This window comes from Rhinatrema bivittatum, chromosome 19 (assembly GCF_901001135.1).
Source record: "Rhinatrema bivittatum chromosome 19, aRhiBiv1.1, whole genome shotgun sequence".
In the NCBI taxonomy this organism is placed as follows: Eukaryota; Metazoa; Chordata; class Amphibia; order Gymnophiona; family Rhinatrematidae; genus Rhinatrema; species Rhinatrema bivittatum.
This window is the reverse complement of record NC_042633.1, coordinates 31,218,101-31,237,396: the sequence shown is the minus strand read 5'-3', so window position 1 is coordinate 31,237,396 and position 19,296 is coordinate 31,218,101. Positions and strand designations below refer to the sequence as shown.

General features: G+C 42.4%; 1 protein-coding gene across 1 annotated transcript; it reads left to right on the top strand.

Moving 5' to 3' along the window:
* Positions 1-847: 847 nt before the first annotated feature.
* On the top strand, positions 848-17,002 carry LOC115080356 (extracellular calcium-sensing receptor-like). Its single transcript, XM_029584500.1, has 6 exons — positions 848-1,011; positions 4,234-4,525; positions 8,764-9,588; positions 13,083-13,307; positions 14,906-15,029; positions 16,080-17,002. Exons 1-6 carry the CDS (start codon positions 848-850, stop codon positions 17,000-17,002), a joined length of 2,553 nt encoding a protein of 850 aa, XP_029440360.1.
* The last annotated feature ends 2,294 nt before the right edge of the window (positions 17,003-19,296 follow it).

Sequence of the window (19,296 nt, the reverse complement as noted above, 5' to 3'; positions counted from 1 at the left end):
GCTCATGCGCCAGTTTGAAAGTTCCCATCCCAGTGCGCACAAAGGTATTCATGAAATGTGGACATGCTTGTGCTTTTGTGTTCCCCCGGCTGATTTTCAAAATGCCACTGACATGCATAAAACACGGTTTAATCTATGCAACTTGCTTTGAAAATTAAGCCCTAATGCTTTGGATACTTGATATCTCCAAATATCTCACTGAACTCTTTCCATATATCAGTGGTGGGCTTCTTCCTTGTTAAATACGAAGAGTTAATCTTCCTAATTCAAAAATGACAAGAAAATAAGAAAGAACCTGAAATTAGAACACATTTGTGTGCTTCCTCCCATAGGTCCCAGAGGACACGTCAGGCTGTGATTATCAAGGTCAGGCACCTACTCATCATGTAATGAGGGTAGGGATGCACCTGAGTACCACGTTGAATAATTGTAGCTGCGCCACTGCAGGGTCAGTGAAACAACCCCCGGACAGAGAAGATATAAACCAAACCCATTGACTCTAAACACAGACACGTTACAGTTAGCTGCAGGTGAGAATGTTTTTAGAATCCTCTCCTTTCCTTGATCTTTTTTCTCTAGACCTTGATGTCTGTGGTGGATCTTTCTGTAACTATTTCATTGTCACTTCACTTTATAGTTTTCATCTTTTTTTTTTTTAGCCTTTTCCTTCTTCTCTTTAGACCTCACGTTGATTTCTCTCTGCTTATGTGTCAGTTTGTTTAATTTGCTCCCTTCCCCTTATGTGCATATTTTCTGTGCTTCCCGTAATGAAACCAGGGGCTTTGTGAATGAGGGCAAGGAAATGAGACCTTCTGATTGGCTGAATCTTCTGCTACTTGCTATTAACATGGGAAAAGCCTCAGTGCCAGGATGCAAGCTGGAGCTCCAGAAGATGACCCCGTTCACCATGGATGGAGACTTTGTCCTTGGAGTGATTGCTTTGGCTCACACTAGGGTGGTTTACCCAACCCGTGACTTCAGAGAGACCCCTAAGCCAGCACACTGTGAGGGGTAAGACAACCCCAAGTGGGTTAAATGTATGGTTTTGGTTTGATTGCTAACCAGGAAAGAGACCTTGCATTTAGTTGATAATAAACTGGGTACCAGGTCACAGAGCCAAGCAGCATATTAGTATGAATATGTTCAGATGACTTTTAGTTTGGTTGTGTTTATGTCACCAGACATGGCAACAACTTGCAGAACCGGTAGATATAGTAGATATAGTATACTTGCAGAACCAGTAGATATAGTATACTTGGATTTTCAGAAGGCGTTTGACAAAGTTCCTCATGAGGGGCTTCTAGGAAAAGTAAAAAGTCATGGGATAGGTGGCGATGTCCTTTCGTGGATTGCAAACTGGCTAAAAGACAGGAAACAGAGAGTAGGATTAAATGGGCAATTTTCTCAGTGGAAGGGAGTGGACAGTGGAGTGCCTCAGGGATCTGTATTGGGACCCTTACTGTTCAATATATTTATAAATGATCTGGAAAGAAATACGACGAGTGAGATAATCAAATTTGCAGATGACCAAAATTGTTCAGAGTAGTTAAATCACAAGCAGATTGTGATAAATTGCAGGAAGACCTTGTGAGACTGGAAAATTGGGCATCCAAATGGCAGATGAAATTTAATGTGGATAAGTGCAAGGTGATGCATATAGGGAAAAATAACCCATGCTATAATTACACGATGTTGGGTTCCATATTGGGTGCTACAACCCAAGAAAGAGATCTAGGTGTCATAGTGGATAACACATTGAAATCGTCGGTTCAGTGTGCTGCGGCAGTCAAAAAAGCAAACAGAATGTTGGGAATTATTAGAAAGGGAATGGTGAATAAAACGGAAAATGTCATAATGCCTCTGTATCGCTCCATGGTGAGACCGCACCTTGAATACTGTGTACAATTCTGGTCGCCGCATCTCAAAAAAGATATAATTGCGATGGAGAAGGTACAGAGAAGGGGCTACCAAAATGATAAGGGGAATGGAACAACTCCCCTATGAGGAAAGACTAAAGAGGTTAGGACTTTTCAGCTTGGAGAAGAGACGACTGAGGGGGGATATGATAGAGGTGTTTAAAATCATGAGAGGTCTAGAACGGGTAGATGTGAATCGGTTATTTACTCTTTCGGATAGTAGAAAGACTAGGGGACACTCCATGAAGTTAGCATGGGGCACATTTAAAACTAATCGGAGAAAGTTCTTTTTTACTCAACGCACAATTAAACTCTGGAATTTGTTGCCAGAGAATGTGGTTCGTGCAGTTAGTATAGCTGTGTTTAAAAAAGGATTGGATAAGTTCTTGGAGGCGAAGTCCATTACCTGCTATTAAGTTCACTTAGAGAATAGCCACTGCCATTAGCAATGGTTACATGGAATAGACTTAGTTTTTTGGGTACTTGCCAGGTTCTTATGGCCTGGATTGGCCACTGTTGGAAACAGGATGCTGGGCTTGATGGACCCTTGGTCTGACCCAGTATGGCATTTTCTTATGTTCTTATGTTCTTAGATAAGTCATTGAGCGTAGTTTAGAATTTCTTTCAAGTAATATAACATATAGAGAGTGAGACAGGATGGAGGCGGTCCAGAGAAGGTCAGGATCGGAAGACTTATGAGGAGAGGCTGAAGGATCTAAATATGTATACCCTGGAAAAGAGGACGCGCAGGAGAGATAGGATACAGATCTTCAGATACCTAAAAGATTTTAATGATGTACGAACTTTGAACCTTTTCTATTGGAAAAAAAATCAGAAGAACTAGGGGTCATGAAATGAAACTCCAGGGAGGAAGACTCAGAACCAACATCAGGAAATATTTCTTCACGGAGAGGGTGGTGATTGCCTAGGACATAATGGGTTAATAATGAATGGCAGTCCAATGGCCATTTGGCTTCCTTTCATTAAGTCCAAAATGACTAAAAAATGGCCGAGAAAAGCCATTGGTTTTATTCCTTTCAGAGAATCGTATGTAATATTTGCAAATAGAGTACACTATTTTCTGAATGGAATAAACATGAATGTAAACAAAAGCAAATCCCCTCAAAATGAAATGTGGGACCAAAAACGACCCAAAAATGGAAGAAACACAAAGAAACGAATATATTTGGGCCAGCCACATCTCGAGCTAATATTGTATCCTTTGCTTTGTTTATGTTCTTATCTATGCACATGTGAAACCTCTACATAAAACCACATGCCAATGAAATATCTGGCCCAGGTTGGTTTCTATACAATGTTTTTATGGCTATTAGAAAGGAGGAAGAATTCTATAGTCACAGTGTATTCTAAATTTGGCTGTTTTCTGCAGCTTTTAAAGAATTTTGTCTTTAATTCCTATGTATTATCCTGGGTACATTTTAAGTATAATGTTTTATGTATGTACATTAACAGTTTGGAAAGTTTTTGTTTTATGTTTTTAGTGTTTTTTTGTTTTGTTATGTTTTATTCAACGGAGGATGTTTGCTGGCTTTTATTTTAGTTTTCTGAAGTGTATTTTCTTGTGTCACAGTGTACTGCTGGTGTTTTAACCTCTGGGACCAGAGTGGGACTGGAATCAGGCAAGAATGGCTTGCACAGAACAAGAGTCAGGATCTTCTGTCTGAACCGGCCACGTTCCCCTTGGGTTGAGCCCTCTGCTGCTGGTGGCCGGCAGGAGACCCATACCAAAGTCTGGAACTAAAGGGCACCCATAAGGCAGAAAGGATGCAAAAGTGGAAAACAAAAAGATTCACAATAAAACAGACAGAGATTGGGAAAAACAGACAAAACAAGAACAAGACAGAAGGCCACAGATTAAGGCTACAAACAAGTAAACAAATAGGACCAGACACCCAGGATAAGAAGGCCACAATTAAGGCCAAACAGAGAAGGAGAAGGCCACATATTAGGGCTACACAAGACTAGAAAAATAGTCAAATGAGGGCCAAAATTAGGACTAAATTTTGACCCAAGCTGAGGCAGGTTGAATGATACAAGGCAGGCTTTTAACTGTGGCAGTGCCAGAAAATCAAGGTCGCCAACAGTACTTCCAAGCCAAAATGTTTGGAGTAGAAAGCATGCATATACAGCCTACTGAGGGCCCCTGCTGGTAGGAGGTAAGAACTGCCCACAGATTCTCATAGTTTGATGATATGAGTTATTTTAAATTGTGAACCAATTTCTGGATAAGGCAGGATAAAGGTTAAAATAAAAGGCAAAAGAATATGATGACAGAAGGTTGGTTTCTTCCCACCAGATTTCAGATCCGGTTTTACCGTGACATATTGGCCATCATGTTTGCTATAGAAGAAATTAACCAGAACCAACGACTGCTGCCAAACCACACCCTGGGCTTCCAGTTGATGGACTCTTGTTTATCAGAGGTAGTCGCTCTCCAAGACACTCTCCTGCTGCTGTCTGGTGGGAACCGAACACTCCCGAATTATAAGTGTGAGGCTCACCTGACTCTGGCAGGATTTATCGGGGAGCTCTACTCTTCAGTGTCTGAGGTCATGGCCAGGGTACTTGGGGTTTACAGGATGCCACAGGTATGAGATTTCTCTGACTATGTTTCTGTCAAAGAGCCATTGAGTTACCAGTTGATTCCATTTTCTCTGCCCAGTCCTAGATATTCCCTCATTGCATTCTTGGACTTTGTTAGGTGGAGATATTCAGCCGCTGTCCGGCTCAGCTAGTTAGGCAGATAAACTTATCCGGCTAACATAGCCCATACATTCAATAGTGCAGCTGCATCACTGAATATATCTGGCTATCTTCAAGTTAGCCAGGGTAAATTTATCCGGCTAACTTTAGGACAGGCCTACAGGCCAACCAGAGTTAGCCAGCTAAGTTATCTGGTTAACTGAATATCGGAGTTAGCTAGATAATTTATCCAGCTAACCCAACTGCTCCTATTTATACCTCAGGAATACCCCTAATTTATCCAGCTGTAATTTAGCCAGATGAGTGACTGACTATAACAAATTTGTCATTTAGTATTAGACTTTCAAAAGTGTCCAATCTTCAGCAGGGCTAACTCGAGCAAAATTTTATAATGCATACAATGATTAAAATGCTGTAAGCACATATACAAGCAGAAGAATGTGCGGCAATCAATTAAACTGGACAACAGCACTATAAATGAAGCATAAACAATTTAATAAGTGCACACACCAATAGTGCACAAAATGTAAATACTAAACGTAAATACGTAGTTATACAAAGCCCCGACACGGCCATGTTTCGCGTCAGGCTGCGTCAGGGGGATGAATTCCAAAGGTCTATGAAGACAAAATCCATACAGATATTGTACAGTGTGGCAGGCACAATGGTAACATTAGTAAAAATATATATAAAAAGGTTAGAGATATACAAGGCACTGTCAAAAGCAACAAACAAACTAACAACAAAGCAGTCTGAGGCACAGAAACAATCTGATAACATGTAAGTGAACCCTGTGTGAATGGGGGAGGGGGGGAAGGGGGGAAAAGGAAAAGAAGGAGGGGATTGGAGGGGGGAGGGGGGAGGAGAAGGAAGGGGGAAGAGAGGCAGGATGAAAATAAGGGAGAAGCAAGGACAAGAAGGACCAAAGGAAAGAAAGTAACAAAGACAGATCAAGAAGAGTGTTAGAACAAGCGCAACATTTCTGTATAGCACCTTCAAAGAGATAAGGGTGAAGCTCTGTTTGCAGCGAGGATCGCTAAATGTCAGACACTAAAATAAAGAACAGGCACAGAAGCATTAAAGTTTCAGAGTGTTGCCAAAGCTTCCAATATCTGATGAGATTGCACAGGCAGCAGAATTACCTTCATACATGGAGTCCCAAAATGTTTTATCGGTGACAAGCGTCTGAAAAGTAAATTGAGTCCACCGGGGACATCGCGACAGGTTGTGGAAACTTCAAAGAATGGACCCGAAGGTCTCAACCACTGCAACGCAAAGTGAAGATGAATACAGCAGTAATTATCCCAGCAGAGCTGAGTAATGAAAAAGCACGGAATATTGTAAAAGTGAATTACCATGTAATTCTACCAGGCAAAAGCGCGGGTTGGAGACCAGCTTCTCACACGGTGCTTGTGCCCGACATCATAGAGAGCTCGAAAATAAACCCGAGGGAAAATCAGCTTGTAAAGAAGATATTACAGCAAGGCAAGGAAAGGGTGAACTTACCAAATGTACTTGAGGAGGTTGTCAATAGTGTAATCGCGATGTCCCAGAGGGATACGCTGAAGAATTGAGTGTGTAAAAAGGCTGGCTCTAAAAAGAACATGCGCGGGAAGATCGTCTTGTGATCAAGATTGACAGGTTGCCGAGGAGCAGGGGATCCCCGAACGGGTTCTCATTCATATGTAATCAATCAAAGGGGGGGGGGAAAGGAAGGGAAGAAAAAGGACATGTGACCGGAATACTTTATTACAGTACTTGAGCCATCATCCACGTCCCCTCAGAGATAACATTCCTGTGGGTCAGTTTTTACGTCTTCGGAGACTATGTTTCTCTCGCCAAGAATATATTCATCAAGCTCAAATTATGACGTCACGCTTTTTGGAACGGGGGTATCCCAGAAAGATTATAAAACGGGATTTACTCTTTTCTCCACGTCATATTGAGTCTTCATCTCAACTCACTTGTGTCCTACCTTTCTCTGTTTACACTCATGAAGTCATCAGTATTATCAAATCTCATTGGCATCTGCTTTCTCCCCATGTAATTTTTCAGGATTTGCCGCGGTTTGCTTTAACCCGAGGTCGCAATTTGCGAGATAGTCTCACCGCTTCTGAACTTAAACTACCTTCCTCTGATGTTAGTGATGAAGAAAAAGGCCATAGGCCGTGTTCTCACTGTTCTGTGTGCACTCATTCTATGACGATTCATACCTTCCAACATCCTTGTTCCCTTAAACAGTACCACTTTCATCCTCACACTACGTGTGCTTCCAGTGGCGTGGTATACGCCATATTATGTCCTTGCTTGAAAATTTATGTGGGTAAAACCACTCAACCTCTTCGCACCCGGATTATTGAACATCGCTCTTGCCTAAGATCAGGCCGTTTGGAGGCTCCTTTAGTTTCTCACTGGCAGACTGCTAACCACTCTATTTCTGACCTCCGATTCTTTGTTTTAGAACACATTCCTAGACCCACGCGAGGTGGCAATTGGTCTCTTTTACTTATTCAACATGAGCAAAAATGGATCTATGAGCTTAACTCACTAGCCCCGCTAGGCTTGAATAAGGAAATTGAGTGGTCCGCTTTTTTCTAGTCCACACACGGCTCTGTCTTCTCATTCCCATGTAGCTTGGTTTTGACTTAACGTTTGTGACTCAGTATTGGGGTCTCTAAGTATGTGTGATAATTAGGTCTGGCGTGTTCATCTTAGCTTCTTAATATTTTTTTCCCTTCTCCTCTTTTCCCCTTCTCCTCTTCTTTCTTTTCCTTTTTTTCTCTTTCTTCTTTTTTTTCTTTATAGTTTCACCATTGTTTAGGGGTTAGACTACCCCCCCAACCCCCCTTTTTCTGCCCTCATTTATTTTTATTTTTATTTTTACTGTTATTTTTTTATTATTTTTTTATATGTACATTTATTTCCAATTTTTTAAAATAGTGCACACAATCCTTTACCAGTTGTTATCTATTCAGTTCACTTTATCTGTCATTTACAGCTATTTCCAACTTGGCTCTACCCAGGTTCTTGCGGTTAGTTATCAAATATCAGTCTTTTTGGCTAGTGTTTCATCTCACACTATCTATTCATTTCACACACGTTCTTTTTCTTCCCTTCCTTTCCCCCCCCCCTTTGATTGATTACATATGAATGAGAACCCGTTTTCCCGTCCCCCTTCCCTTCCCCCCCTTCCTCCTCCTCCCCCCCTCCCCAATCCCCTCCTTCTTTTCCTTTTCCCCCCTTCCCCCCTCCCCCATTCACACAGGCTTCACTTACATGTTATCAGATTGTTTCTGTGCCTCAGACTGCTTTGTTGTTAGTTTGTTTGTTGCTTTTGACAGTGCCTTGTATATCTCTAACCTTTTTATATATATTTTTACTAATGTTACCATTGTGCCTGCCACACTGTACAATATCTGTATGGATTTTGTCTTCATAGAACTTTGGAATTCATCCCCCTGACGCAGCCTGACGCGAAACACGGCCGTGTCGGGGCTTTGTATAACTACGTATTTACGTTTAGTATTTACATTTTGTGCACTATTGGTGTGTGCACTTATTAAAGTGTTTATGCTTTATTTATAGTGCTATTGTCCAGTTTAATTGATTGCCGCACATTCTTCTGCTGTGATTAACCTAAATGTGTGTGCCTTTAACTCCGCCCTTTATGTATGCTAGCACATATACAAGGACAGAAGCCAATAAGTTGAATGATGCTGTCCCATTGCTATGATATGATGGTCATTCAAATATCTTATAAAGAGGTTATTAATATGATTTTATCCACAGTTGATAAGTATCTTTACTGTCTTAAGGAGTGAGCTTGTAATTGTACAATATGCTATTTTTTCGCTCTTAAGTTTTCTATATTTGAGTTGAAATTTGTCATTTAGACAGATAACTTTTGAGTTGTCCGTCTAAATGGCTTTTGAATATGGACTTTCATATTCTTTCTTATCCTAAAAACTGGAACTACAGTCCCTTGATTTAAGAAGGCAAAACCCAGGACAGGCTGAGAGACTGCAGATGAAATGGAAATCCTTAAAATGTTCTCATCATTGCTTGCTCAACTCACTAGTAGGTGTGGATATATGAGATAGGTGAAGGAAATCTTTCTTTTCAGATCAGCATATCAGCGCAGCATCCAATGCTGAGTGATAAGCTCCAGTTCCCATCTTTCCTACGCACCTTCCCTGCAGGCACCCTGATGCCCAGAGCTATTACCCAGCTGCTTCACCACTTCAACTGGACATGGGTGGGGATCTTGTTTTCCAACACAGAAATTACCAGCCTGCACAGTCAGAAGTTACGGCTGCGGGTGGTGGAGAATGGTGGCTGTGTGGCTTTCATGGAGAAGATTGATAATCACTACCCCAGTGAGAGGCTGTTGAAAGTAGCACAGGTGATTCACCAGTCCTCAGCGAATGTGATTGTATGTCTTTGCTTTGAAGTGCACCTGAAGCCTATCCTGGAGCTTCTTTCCATCTGGAACATTGCTGCCAAGGTCTGGGTCTTCTCATCTGCATTTACCATCAACTCTCATATGTTCACCAGGGAGTCCTGGAGGCTGCTCAATGGCAGCTTGGCGTTCATTGGATCCACCAGTGACATCCCCCACTTCACTAATTTCATCTACCACATTTGGCCTTCTGCACACCCATGGGACACCTTCACCAAACTGTTCTGGGAAAAGGCATTTGGGTGTCAATGGAAGGGACAGAACTTGACTGATACAGTGACTGGAAAAGACATCATCCCATGCACGGGTGAAGAGGACCTCAAAGCACTGGACCCAGCGATCTTTCAGTTGAACGACTTAAGCATTTCCTATCACGCTTACCTGGCTATCTATGCTTATGCTCATGCTCTGCACAACATGATTTTGGAAGGACCCATGAAAGACACTTTTGGAATAGACACCAACATTCATAATATCAAACCATGGCAGGTATTTATAATAATAATTGAACTTTTAAAATGTTGAATGCAAACAAGATCCTGGTAGTGTTTAAACTTTAGAGAGTAGAAAATATATGTGCATCCATCACTAAAGCAGATGGTTGAACAGTACATTACTGATTTGTTCACAACATGAAAGCTTCCAAAGGCATTCCATGAATCAAATTCATGGGGGGAAAACCTCCCAAATACAAATGTTTTTCTCCTGCACACCCCTAGTAAATGATGGCAGATAAAGACCAAAAAGGCCCAGCTGGTCTTCTCAGCAGTAATTTTATGTGTTTCTTCCCAGTCCCCTTTATGGTTGCACCTGCCTCTCCATGCTGGTTTCCCCAGGAAGCCCAGGGCAGCCATGTTACTGCTGCCCTGGGCTGCAATGGTCGCTCAGTGAAGGTTGCCTGGTGCTTCATTACCATTCTCTTGTCACTAGGATATCTCTGTATTTATTTCATGCTTTTTTTTTAAATCTGCCACTGTTCTTCTCATCATACCTCTTCTGGAAGGGCATTACAACTATCCCCCATGCTCTCTGTGATATTATTCCAGAATCTATCCTGGTTCTATAGCTTCTTTTACACTGAATGTTCAGGGAAAGGGGAATGTCTCCATCATGTGTTCTTTCTACTCCCTGTATCCCTTTTATCCTCACACCGTGACCTCCTACTGTCACCACTGGGGATCCAAACAAGCCTTCCTCCTCTTTTCTCCCTTATTCTCTTAAAAAATCTCCTCTCATTTTCACCTCTTCTTGCCTCACTTCTCATTAGCTTTTCTTGTATCTTGCAGAACCCTCACCTATACCACCACGCCACACTTCAGTTCCTTTTCTTCTTCTCATTCCCCTGCTTCTCCACTGTGACATCATTCCTCATTCCTATAATGCCTCATACCCCTTCCCCAGCATCTGCCCCTGCCTCTCCCACTCTCCTTCTTCAGAATCTTCCTGTCTTTCTCCTCTTCTCCAGCATTGCTCTACCCTTCCTGACTCTTCCCCCCCCCTTGATCAATATCTATCTCAATGCATACATTCCTCCCATCATCCTCTTAGCACACTGGCCACACTTTCCTCCTTCCTCTCCCTATACTTGGAGGCAGGAAGCACTAAAATCACATTTGGGAAACAAGCTCCAACCCTTCCCACCTTATCAAGGCCATGGGATTGAGGACTCAGATGACTGGCCACAGGCAGGAGGAAGAAGTAGAAGAATGCTGGGAAAGAGAGCAAATTATGTCTCTGCTCTGCCCCCTTCCATCTACTCTTCTCCCCAGAAATGCAGGAGGATGTTGCAGAGGTGGACTCTTAGCCCGAGGTGGAGTTGGCGCTACCTGTGGGGAAACCCCCTCAGGTCCCCACCGTCAGGAGGCAGAGCAGAATGGGAAACAGAGGCTGACTGGAGCTTCGCCAGTACCAACCCTCGTTCCCCGCAGGTTGAGCCCTTGGGTACCGGGGCCGGCTGGTCTTAGGCGGGCCTCTGCGTGGTTGATCCCATGAAGGATGTTCAAGGCAGGGAGCCAGGAAGCAACAGAGACACAGGGTCTGAAGGAGATAAGTTCGGGACAGGGCCTGGATCCAAAAGCCCGGACAGGCTGAAGCAGGCACAGATTAAGTCCAGGTTTGTAAATAGGCAAGAGCCTAAGAAAGGCCAAGTCCAAGTAGTCAGCTGGAGGCAAGGTCAGGTTCAAGCTGGAGTCAGGGCAGGCGGCTGAAGACAAGGTCAGGTACAGGCAAGGGTCAGAGCCAGAGAATCCGTCCAAAATGTGGTCAGGAACAAGCGAGGGTCAAAGTCAGGAATCCGTCCAAAGGGTATTCAGGAACAAATAAAGGTCAGGAACAAGAGACTGGAACTTGGGAACTGGAACAGGAACGCAGTACTGGAAAGGTACAAGCACAGGAGGAGGAACAGGAACACGAAGGAGTAGCAACTAAGCACACGACTGGAAGCGTGGAGACCTGTTGCCAAGGCAAAGACCGGATGGTGGAGCCTGCCTTAAGTAGCAGGGCCCGGAGATGTCATCATCTGGGGCCGCGGGAAGGTTTCCCACCGTGGCCCCTTTAAAGTCAGGGAAGGCGCGCGCACGTGTGCACCTAAGGCATACTGACTGGAGTTACGTGGTGGTGGCGCACGTGGGGAGACCCGACTGGGATCGGAGGAGGCTGCAGAGCTGCCGGAGGAACCTGCGAATATGGCAGGAGCACGTGCACGTAGGCGACTGCCTACCACTGCCAAAGAGGAAGGGCCAGAGCGGGACCCAGGCGTCGGGAGTGAGTAGGGCTGGCCGGGGCACGCAACAGAGGACACACTCTGGTTCACAAGATTGGCTGCCGGAGGCAGATAGCGCATTAGATTGCTGCAAGCAAGCTTGAACTGAAACTAGAAAGTGGTCAAGTCCTGACTTACTTAGAGATACAGAAGTTGTGTTTTGATTAAAAGTTTGGTTAGCCTCACGCCATGTGCTTAAAAGGAATCTTGCCGAATACATGAGTGGGCCAGGATTCTCTGTCTCCTCTCTTAGGCAAACATAGGAACAAAGAGTCCTGCCGTTCCTCATCATCCCCATGGCCAGTATTCTTGCTGCTCTGAAAGTAGTAAGTGGAGATGGAGGTAGGGTTACCAGGTAAGATATAATAGAGGCATTTAAATACTGTATCTCAAAAGTTTCTATACACAGGAGGTGAGCCTCTTTCAATGGAAAGCAAGTTCTAGAAGAAGGGGTCATGGGACGAAGGTGAAATGGGGGAAAATCAGGAGTAATCGTAGGGAATATTTCAATACAGAGAGGGTGGTAGATGCATGGAATGGCCTCCCAGTGGAGGTGGTAGAGGCAAAAACAGAATCTGCATTTACGAAAGCATGGGATGAATACAGGGGATCTCTAAGGTAGTGATGGGAATTATAAAGGCTAGATAAATTGACCGGATGGGCAGACTAGGATGAGCCATTTAGCCTTTTTCTGCTCTCATGTTTCTATGATTCTAACTATCCCAGGTCAGTCTAAACAAGCTGATTCACTCATAGTTTAGCCCAATTGCATACAAGAAAATAGTTTTTTATTTGAATGGTTTTTTTTTGATAATTTTATATAATTGAAAAATTTTGTAAAGTATATTTTGATTTATATATTAAAACTTATGTCAGAAGTTGATTTGTATTAAAATTGTATTAAGATAAATTTATTGTTAATTTGAACATGTTCTTTTTATGAGCCCTTTATGTAATTTTGGTGAGTTAGTGAGAATTTAGCCAAATATTTGTTCCCTGAAAATATAGTCTTGCATATCTCAGAGAAATCAAAATTACTACTCCAGGTATGCAATGTGGCATAACCATGAATGGATGAATCTGTTTGGGTTGATTTGGGTGAGGTGGCAACTCTAGCTGGATGCCTTGGGAGTTGAAGGCAGAATAGAGGGAAAATGGACATCTGGCAAGAGAGCATTTTCCATAGGGCATAATGTATTTCTTTCATCACTGAAATCCACAGGTCCTCCATTATCTGAAGATTGTGCGTTTCACAACAGAGTCCGAAGAGGAAGTCTACTTTGATGAGAATGGGGATGTGCCTGCTGTCTTTGACATCTTGAATATCCAGATACACCCGGATGACACCTATGAAGTAATAAAAGTGGGTAGATATGATGCCAGGGAATCCCCGGGGGATGAAATCATTCTGAATATCACTGCCATCTTATGGAATCAAAATAACCAGGTGAGGAGTGACAACTAATGCAGTTGATGATGGCAGATAAAGACCAATTGGCTCATTCTTTCTGCTCAGTTTTTTCTAGTCTGTACTTCTTAGGGTATATCCTAGCCGTCAGCTGTGGAAGTTTCATTGTAAAATATCGATCATGTTCTAGGTCAATTTTGTGTTGACTTTCTCTTTGGTTCTTTGCCATCCTGGGTAGATGAGCAGAGAAGCTCCTCCTCCCATCCATCATGTTTTACCACCACCTATGACCCTATGACCTTGCCATCACCAGCTTGCCAGATTCGACACCTTCATTTCTGAGGAGCTGTAGTCTTCTGGTTCACACTTGGCCACTACATGGCCTTCAATGTCTCTAGCTCCTGCTTCCTTTACCAATCCTCTAAATCTGTTCCAAGCATGCTTGAATTCTGTTATGTTTTACTTGTTAAATTACCCCTTCCAGCCATGAGAGGAGGGTGGTTGAGGTAGGAGTAAATTACCCTGATACTGTAAGTTTTCCCAGGGTCTTAGGGCTTGTAGTTAAAGCCTGTGAATCAAAGCCAAGTTTGGTTGTAATTTAACTTGCTCCAGGGGAGGTTGGTTTTTCCCTGTTTCACGTATCTGATTTGCCTGTGCATTTGAAACTTGAATTTTATAATTATTTTGTATTGGTAGATTTTAGCATTCATGAAGATATACATCGGACTGATGCATTAACTGATTTTATTGCTGCTACATCTATATTAGGTCTTTCTCAGCAAGTGGTAAGCTGCACCCAATTAGCTGGAAACACCTTCAGTTATTTTTTATTCTGATGAGATTAATAGGGAATATTAGTAAATGATATGATGACATCCCCTCTATCTTGGACTGACAACTATTTACTTAAATTGTTGCTGATAATGATTCGCTCACAGCTTTGAGAACATGAAAGGTCAGTCATGGCCCAGACCAGAGGTGAAATAAACCCTGTAAAATTTGATGAAGCAGATAGAGGAATCAGGAGCTACCACCTCTCTCTCCTCTCTCACCTTCCATCCCCACTCAATTTACACAATCCTTTCCCAACTTCTTCCATCCTCCCCCTCCCTCACCTTCCAACTCGTCTCACCATCCATCCTATCCCCTCCCTCACCTTCCAACCTCATCTTCCATTCATTACTTTCCATCTTACCTTTTCTGTTATATTTCCATTTGTCTCCCATCACCTTCCGACCCTTCACCTTCCACACTCCACCTCCCAACTGTCTCACTCCCTTCCCTCACCTTCCTCACTCCCTTCCCTCACCCTTATCTTCAGCCATGCAGGATGGGCTATTTAGGGATAAGGAGCAAAAGTGGCAGGAGAGAAAACTCTTCTTCTTCCTATGGGTCATGAGGAAGCTGGCAGTACCTGCTCTTAGGTCCAGCAGACCAGCAATTGCTCTGACCCTGAGACTGCAGCAAACCTTCTGCTCTGTGAGTAGCATCAGGAAAGAGAAAGGCAGCCATTTTGTAGCTGCTTTGGCAGTATGTAATATCGCCACCTAGTGGATGGCACCTTGTGCAACCTCAAAAGTTGGCCCTGACAGTAGTTAATATCCATGATAAAGTTCTAATCCTTTTATATTTCACAGATGCCTCGTTCTGTCTGCAGTGAGAGCTGTCCTGTTGGGTACAGGAAATCTGCCAGAATGGGACAGCCTACTTGCTGTTTTGACTGTGTGCTTTGCTCCACTGGAGAAATAGCCAACGAAACAGGTGAAGTACTTTTATCCTTATGTGAGATATCAAGATTATCATGCAGTACATCCCAGACATATCATGAATGAGTTTGACTGATTCATTCACTTGAGACGTTTGCTGGCTAACATTTGTATTGTATTGTCATTGCGGTTCAATTTTTATTATGAATGTTTTATTAGAAGCCTCTTAGAACTTGGAATCATGCGGCCTATACATTTTTTAAATAAATAATAAAATTACGTTCCTTAATTGCTAGGTTTGCCCATGCGCGAGTCCTCATTTTACACCTATTACATGCTAGGAGTTGCAGTCCCAATTTCTTTAAGAAAGGAAAAAAAAGGAAAGTTCATAGTTGCAAAAAGGCAGGAACAGAATAATTTTAGCTTATCTCCAATGATATGTAGCTTGTTGGTGACCCTTAGTGCCCATCAAATCCCATTTCTCTCTGTTCCTGAACAGGTGATTCCCACAGTCAGGACAGCCAGCTACTGAAATGCTGAAAGAGGCAACACTGGGCATTTAATTCTCAATTTTCTCTTTTATTAATTTGAATCAAGTTTCTACAACTCAGTTTCTATAGTCTATTATTGTGTAATAGGGCATCTCTGCAGCTGGGATTCATTTATTGATCGAACTTAAGAAATACACTGATGTGATGGAAAGAATCTTGTGATCTTGGTATTTCATAAACTAGAATCTCGGGATAATTTTTATGTTTTTTTTTTTTTAATAAAAAGCATCTTAATAAATTTGATTTGATTAGTGAAAAAAATCCAGAGTCATTAGGTGATGTTTCCTGTTTATTGCATTGAAGTCTTAATTTCAAGGCTGCATAATATTTATGTGGCTTCCAAGCATGATATTTACAATTCATATGAGACATGGCGATGGTAATTGTCAAACAGTGCACATAGGTACTTTATAACCACAGACATTATCCAGAATTATTAAAGCAGATTCATACCCCTAAATCATCTTTGAAAATGTATGGGTGTACACAGAATCTCCAAGGGCACAGATTCTGTCTATAATTTGGGCTTGTAACAGGTTATTTCTGTCTTTCAGATACAACCGAGTGTTGGAAGTGTCCAGAAAATCAATGGCCCAATGAAAGTAGAGAAAAGTGCCTTCCAAAAGGCATTGAGTTCCTGTCCTACCAGGAACCCTTGGGGGCAGCCTTGGCTGCTGTTGCTATCATATTGTCTTTCACCACCATCCTCATCCTCTTCATCTTCTACCTGTTCCAGGACACGCCCATTGTCAGAGCCAATAACCGGGGCCTCAGCTACCTTCTCCTCTGCAGCCTCACACTCTGCTTCCTCTGCTCCTTGACATTTGTTGGATTTCCCATGAAGCTCACTTGCATGATCCGCCAGCCTGCCTTTGGACTCATTTTTACTGTCAGTGTGTCTTGTATATTAGCAAAAACAGTTACGGTGATCATTGCCTTCAAGGCTGTCAACCCTCGCAATCAGCTTAGAAAATGGGTTGGGTCCAAGATACCCAACTTTATTGTTATTTTTTGCTCCCTCATCCAGCTAATTATCTGCACTTATTGGATTTCTAGTCACCCTTCTTTTCCTGAGTACAATACCAGATCTGAAAGTGGGAAGATAATCGTTGAGTGCAATGATGGGTTGACCATACTCTTCTACTGCATGCTGGGATATATGGGCTTCCTGGCCATCATTAGCTTCATTGTGGCCTTCCTGGCTAGGACATTGCCTGACAGCTTCAATGAGACCAAGTTTATCACCTTCAGCATGCTGGTCTTTGTGAGCGTCTGGCTGTCTTTCATTCCCACTTACCTCAGCACGCAGGGGAAGTACATGGTGGCAGTGGAGATCTTCACCATTCTGTCCTCCGGTGCAGGGTTACTCTTCCTAATTTTTCTTCCAAAATGTTACATGATTCTTCTGCAGCCAGAAATGAACACAAAGGAACAGTTAGTAGGGAAAAAAACCAACAACATGAAAAAAAAAATCTAAATAAAATGTTCAGAAACGGAATGGTCTATTTGTTTGACATGAGAGCTACAAAAACTTTCACCTCTAGGTCTGGATAATTCAGTAGATTATGCACAGGAGCACACGCCCACTTCATCTAGTACTGTAAGGAGCAACTTCCATGGTGTTATGGTTCTGATCCAAACGGCAGTGACAAAATTGCACTGGGCTTCCAAGAATGATTTTGGATAAACTGTGCAAAGCAGTGGTTTAAGACCATAAAAAGCAGTGGTTTAGCTGCAATTGGCCCCCAAAGGCACTGGTATGACCTGAATGGGAACAGCTAACTTTTAAGGTTGTTATAAAACATAAACTTGAAAGAGCATGGAAAAACTGCAATATTTTGGAGAATGGTTTCATTAGTTTTGGTAACTGTGTGTGATTTAGTGTTGGTCTTACAGGAACCACTAAGAAAGATGACAAGATCTAAAATGGGAATTGACACTGAACTTTTATTTATATTTTTATTTTTTTTTATCCAGATTTGATTACTCACCATATCAAAATCTCCATAATAATGAGATACAATAAAACAATTAACAGTATTGTTAAACATAAAAATGATGCACATTAATTACAAGATTCTGAGACCCGCCTCCTCCCCTGACATCATCGCAAATGGAGCCGGGCAGTTTGAAAGGCGCCAAGCCAGCAGGCGCCACATGCCGAAGGGGCGCAACAAAGGGGCACTCCCCTTTGTGCACCCCTTCATGCAACCCTTTGTGTTATTTCTTTAATATGCTCCTTGTTATACCTTTTGCTTAATTGTTAAGAACTTTGATTCTGATGGTTTTATTTTTATAATCTCTTAGCCTCAGGTACAAAAATTTTAGATTGTAAGCCCTTTTAGGGGATAGTGAATTACCTATTGTACCTTATTGTAAACCGATGTGATATCTCTTTTTGAAATGAACGTCGGTATATAAAAATCGTGAATGAATAAATAAATAAATAAATAAGACAACACACTGGATGGACCAATTTGGTCTGTCTATATCTTTATTTTCTCTGTTGCTATGATGCCATGAGATAAATCTGAATGCACTGCCCTCCCCTCCCCTCCCCCAATAGCACGAAAACTGTATCTCATGCATATTCATTGTGGATATCCTGAAAACCCGACTGGCTGGGGGTCCTCAGAACAGGTTTGGGAACCTCTGGAATAATCTACAGATAGAATTATGTCAATGCATTGCTTTATTATACATGCACACACACTTCCTATTGTGGAATCTTTGAATTTTGTTCAGTAAGTCTTCCCAGTGTGTAAAGCCTGATATGAGCACACATCTCATTGTGATACTCTGCTGTCTGCATTAAACCCACCTCCCAGTGCTCCACTTTACGGTGCACATACAAATAAGAGAGGCTCATGTGCTGCTTGGACAACCAACTGCAACAGCACACTGCATGAGGTGTCCTTCACGTGAAGAGCATAGGTGACAGAAAGTAAGAAGGAAGAGATCAAGGTTTCCCAATAGATGTTATCCTTTCCACTGTCCTACAGAGCACACACACAAACCCTATCATCTGAGGGCCTCCCAGCATATCCTTGAACTTCTCTGCTGGGGAGAGCCTGGGAGGAAGCCCTTCCATTGTCCCAGTCCACAGCAGGGGTGCTGACCTGCGGGAGTTGCCACCTCTTGACCCCAGCTGCAGGAGCCAGATAGAGGTAAAGCTGTGGTATGCAACAATGTGCCACCACCGACATGCTGAAGCCTCGTGCCAAAAAGGCCATGTCCCTTTGGCAGTTTTTTTTGTAGGCTTTCTCCATTAATTTGTTGGCTTTGAATATCAAATGGGGAAGAAGGAAGCATGAAGTAATTCCCATCTATGCCTCAGGTAACCCCCTCGTCACCTGTACAACAGGTTCTGGAAGCCTTTACTTTCTCAAGGCAAGCTTTGGGCTCAGTGGAACCAGTAGCAGATTGCGCCGTTCAACAGGAGGCCTCCGTCTTTCTGAGCCCTGAAGGTCCTATAGCACCTGTGGCTCCAAGTTTATTTACTTATTTAAAATTACTTTTACTTCGACTTTAGTGCTTACCTTTTAAAACTTTTATTGTAAATGTCTAGCCGAACGTTTTATAATTTGTGATGCAAATGATTGTTTGTTTTTAAAGATTGTCTTTTGTGTATTACATTGTAAACCAATGTGATCTTCCTAATGAACGTTGGTATAATAAAAGCAAATAAATAAGTAAATAAAATACTGCATACTGAAATAAGTGTTGTAGCGGTTTATAGGTACAAGATCACATACATAATTTAAAATATAC

Excerpts from the sequence above, each read along its gene's own strand:
- LOC115080356 (XM_029584500.1), top strand. The coding sequence starts at position 848 with ATGGGAAAAGCCTCAGTGCCAGGATGCAAGCTGGAGCTCCAGAAGATG. Across the intron at positions 4,526-8,763 it reads GGGTTTACAGGATGCCACAG|ATCAGCATATCAGCGCAGCA; the intron begins GTATGAGATTTC and ends CTTTCTTTTCAG. Across the intron at positions 15,030-16,079 it reads AGAAATAGCCAACGAAACAG|ATACAACCGAGTGTTGGAAG; the intron begins GTGAAGTACTTT and ends TCTGTCTTTCAG.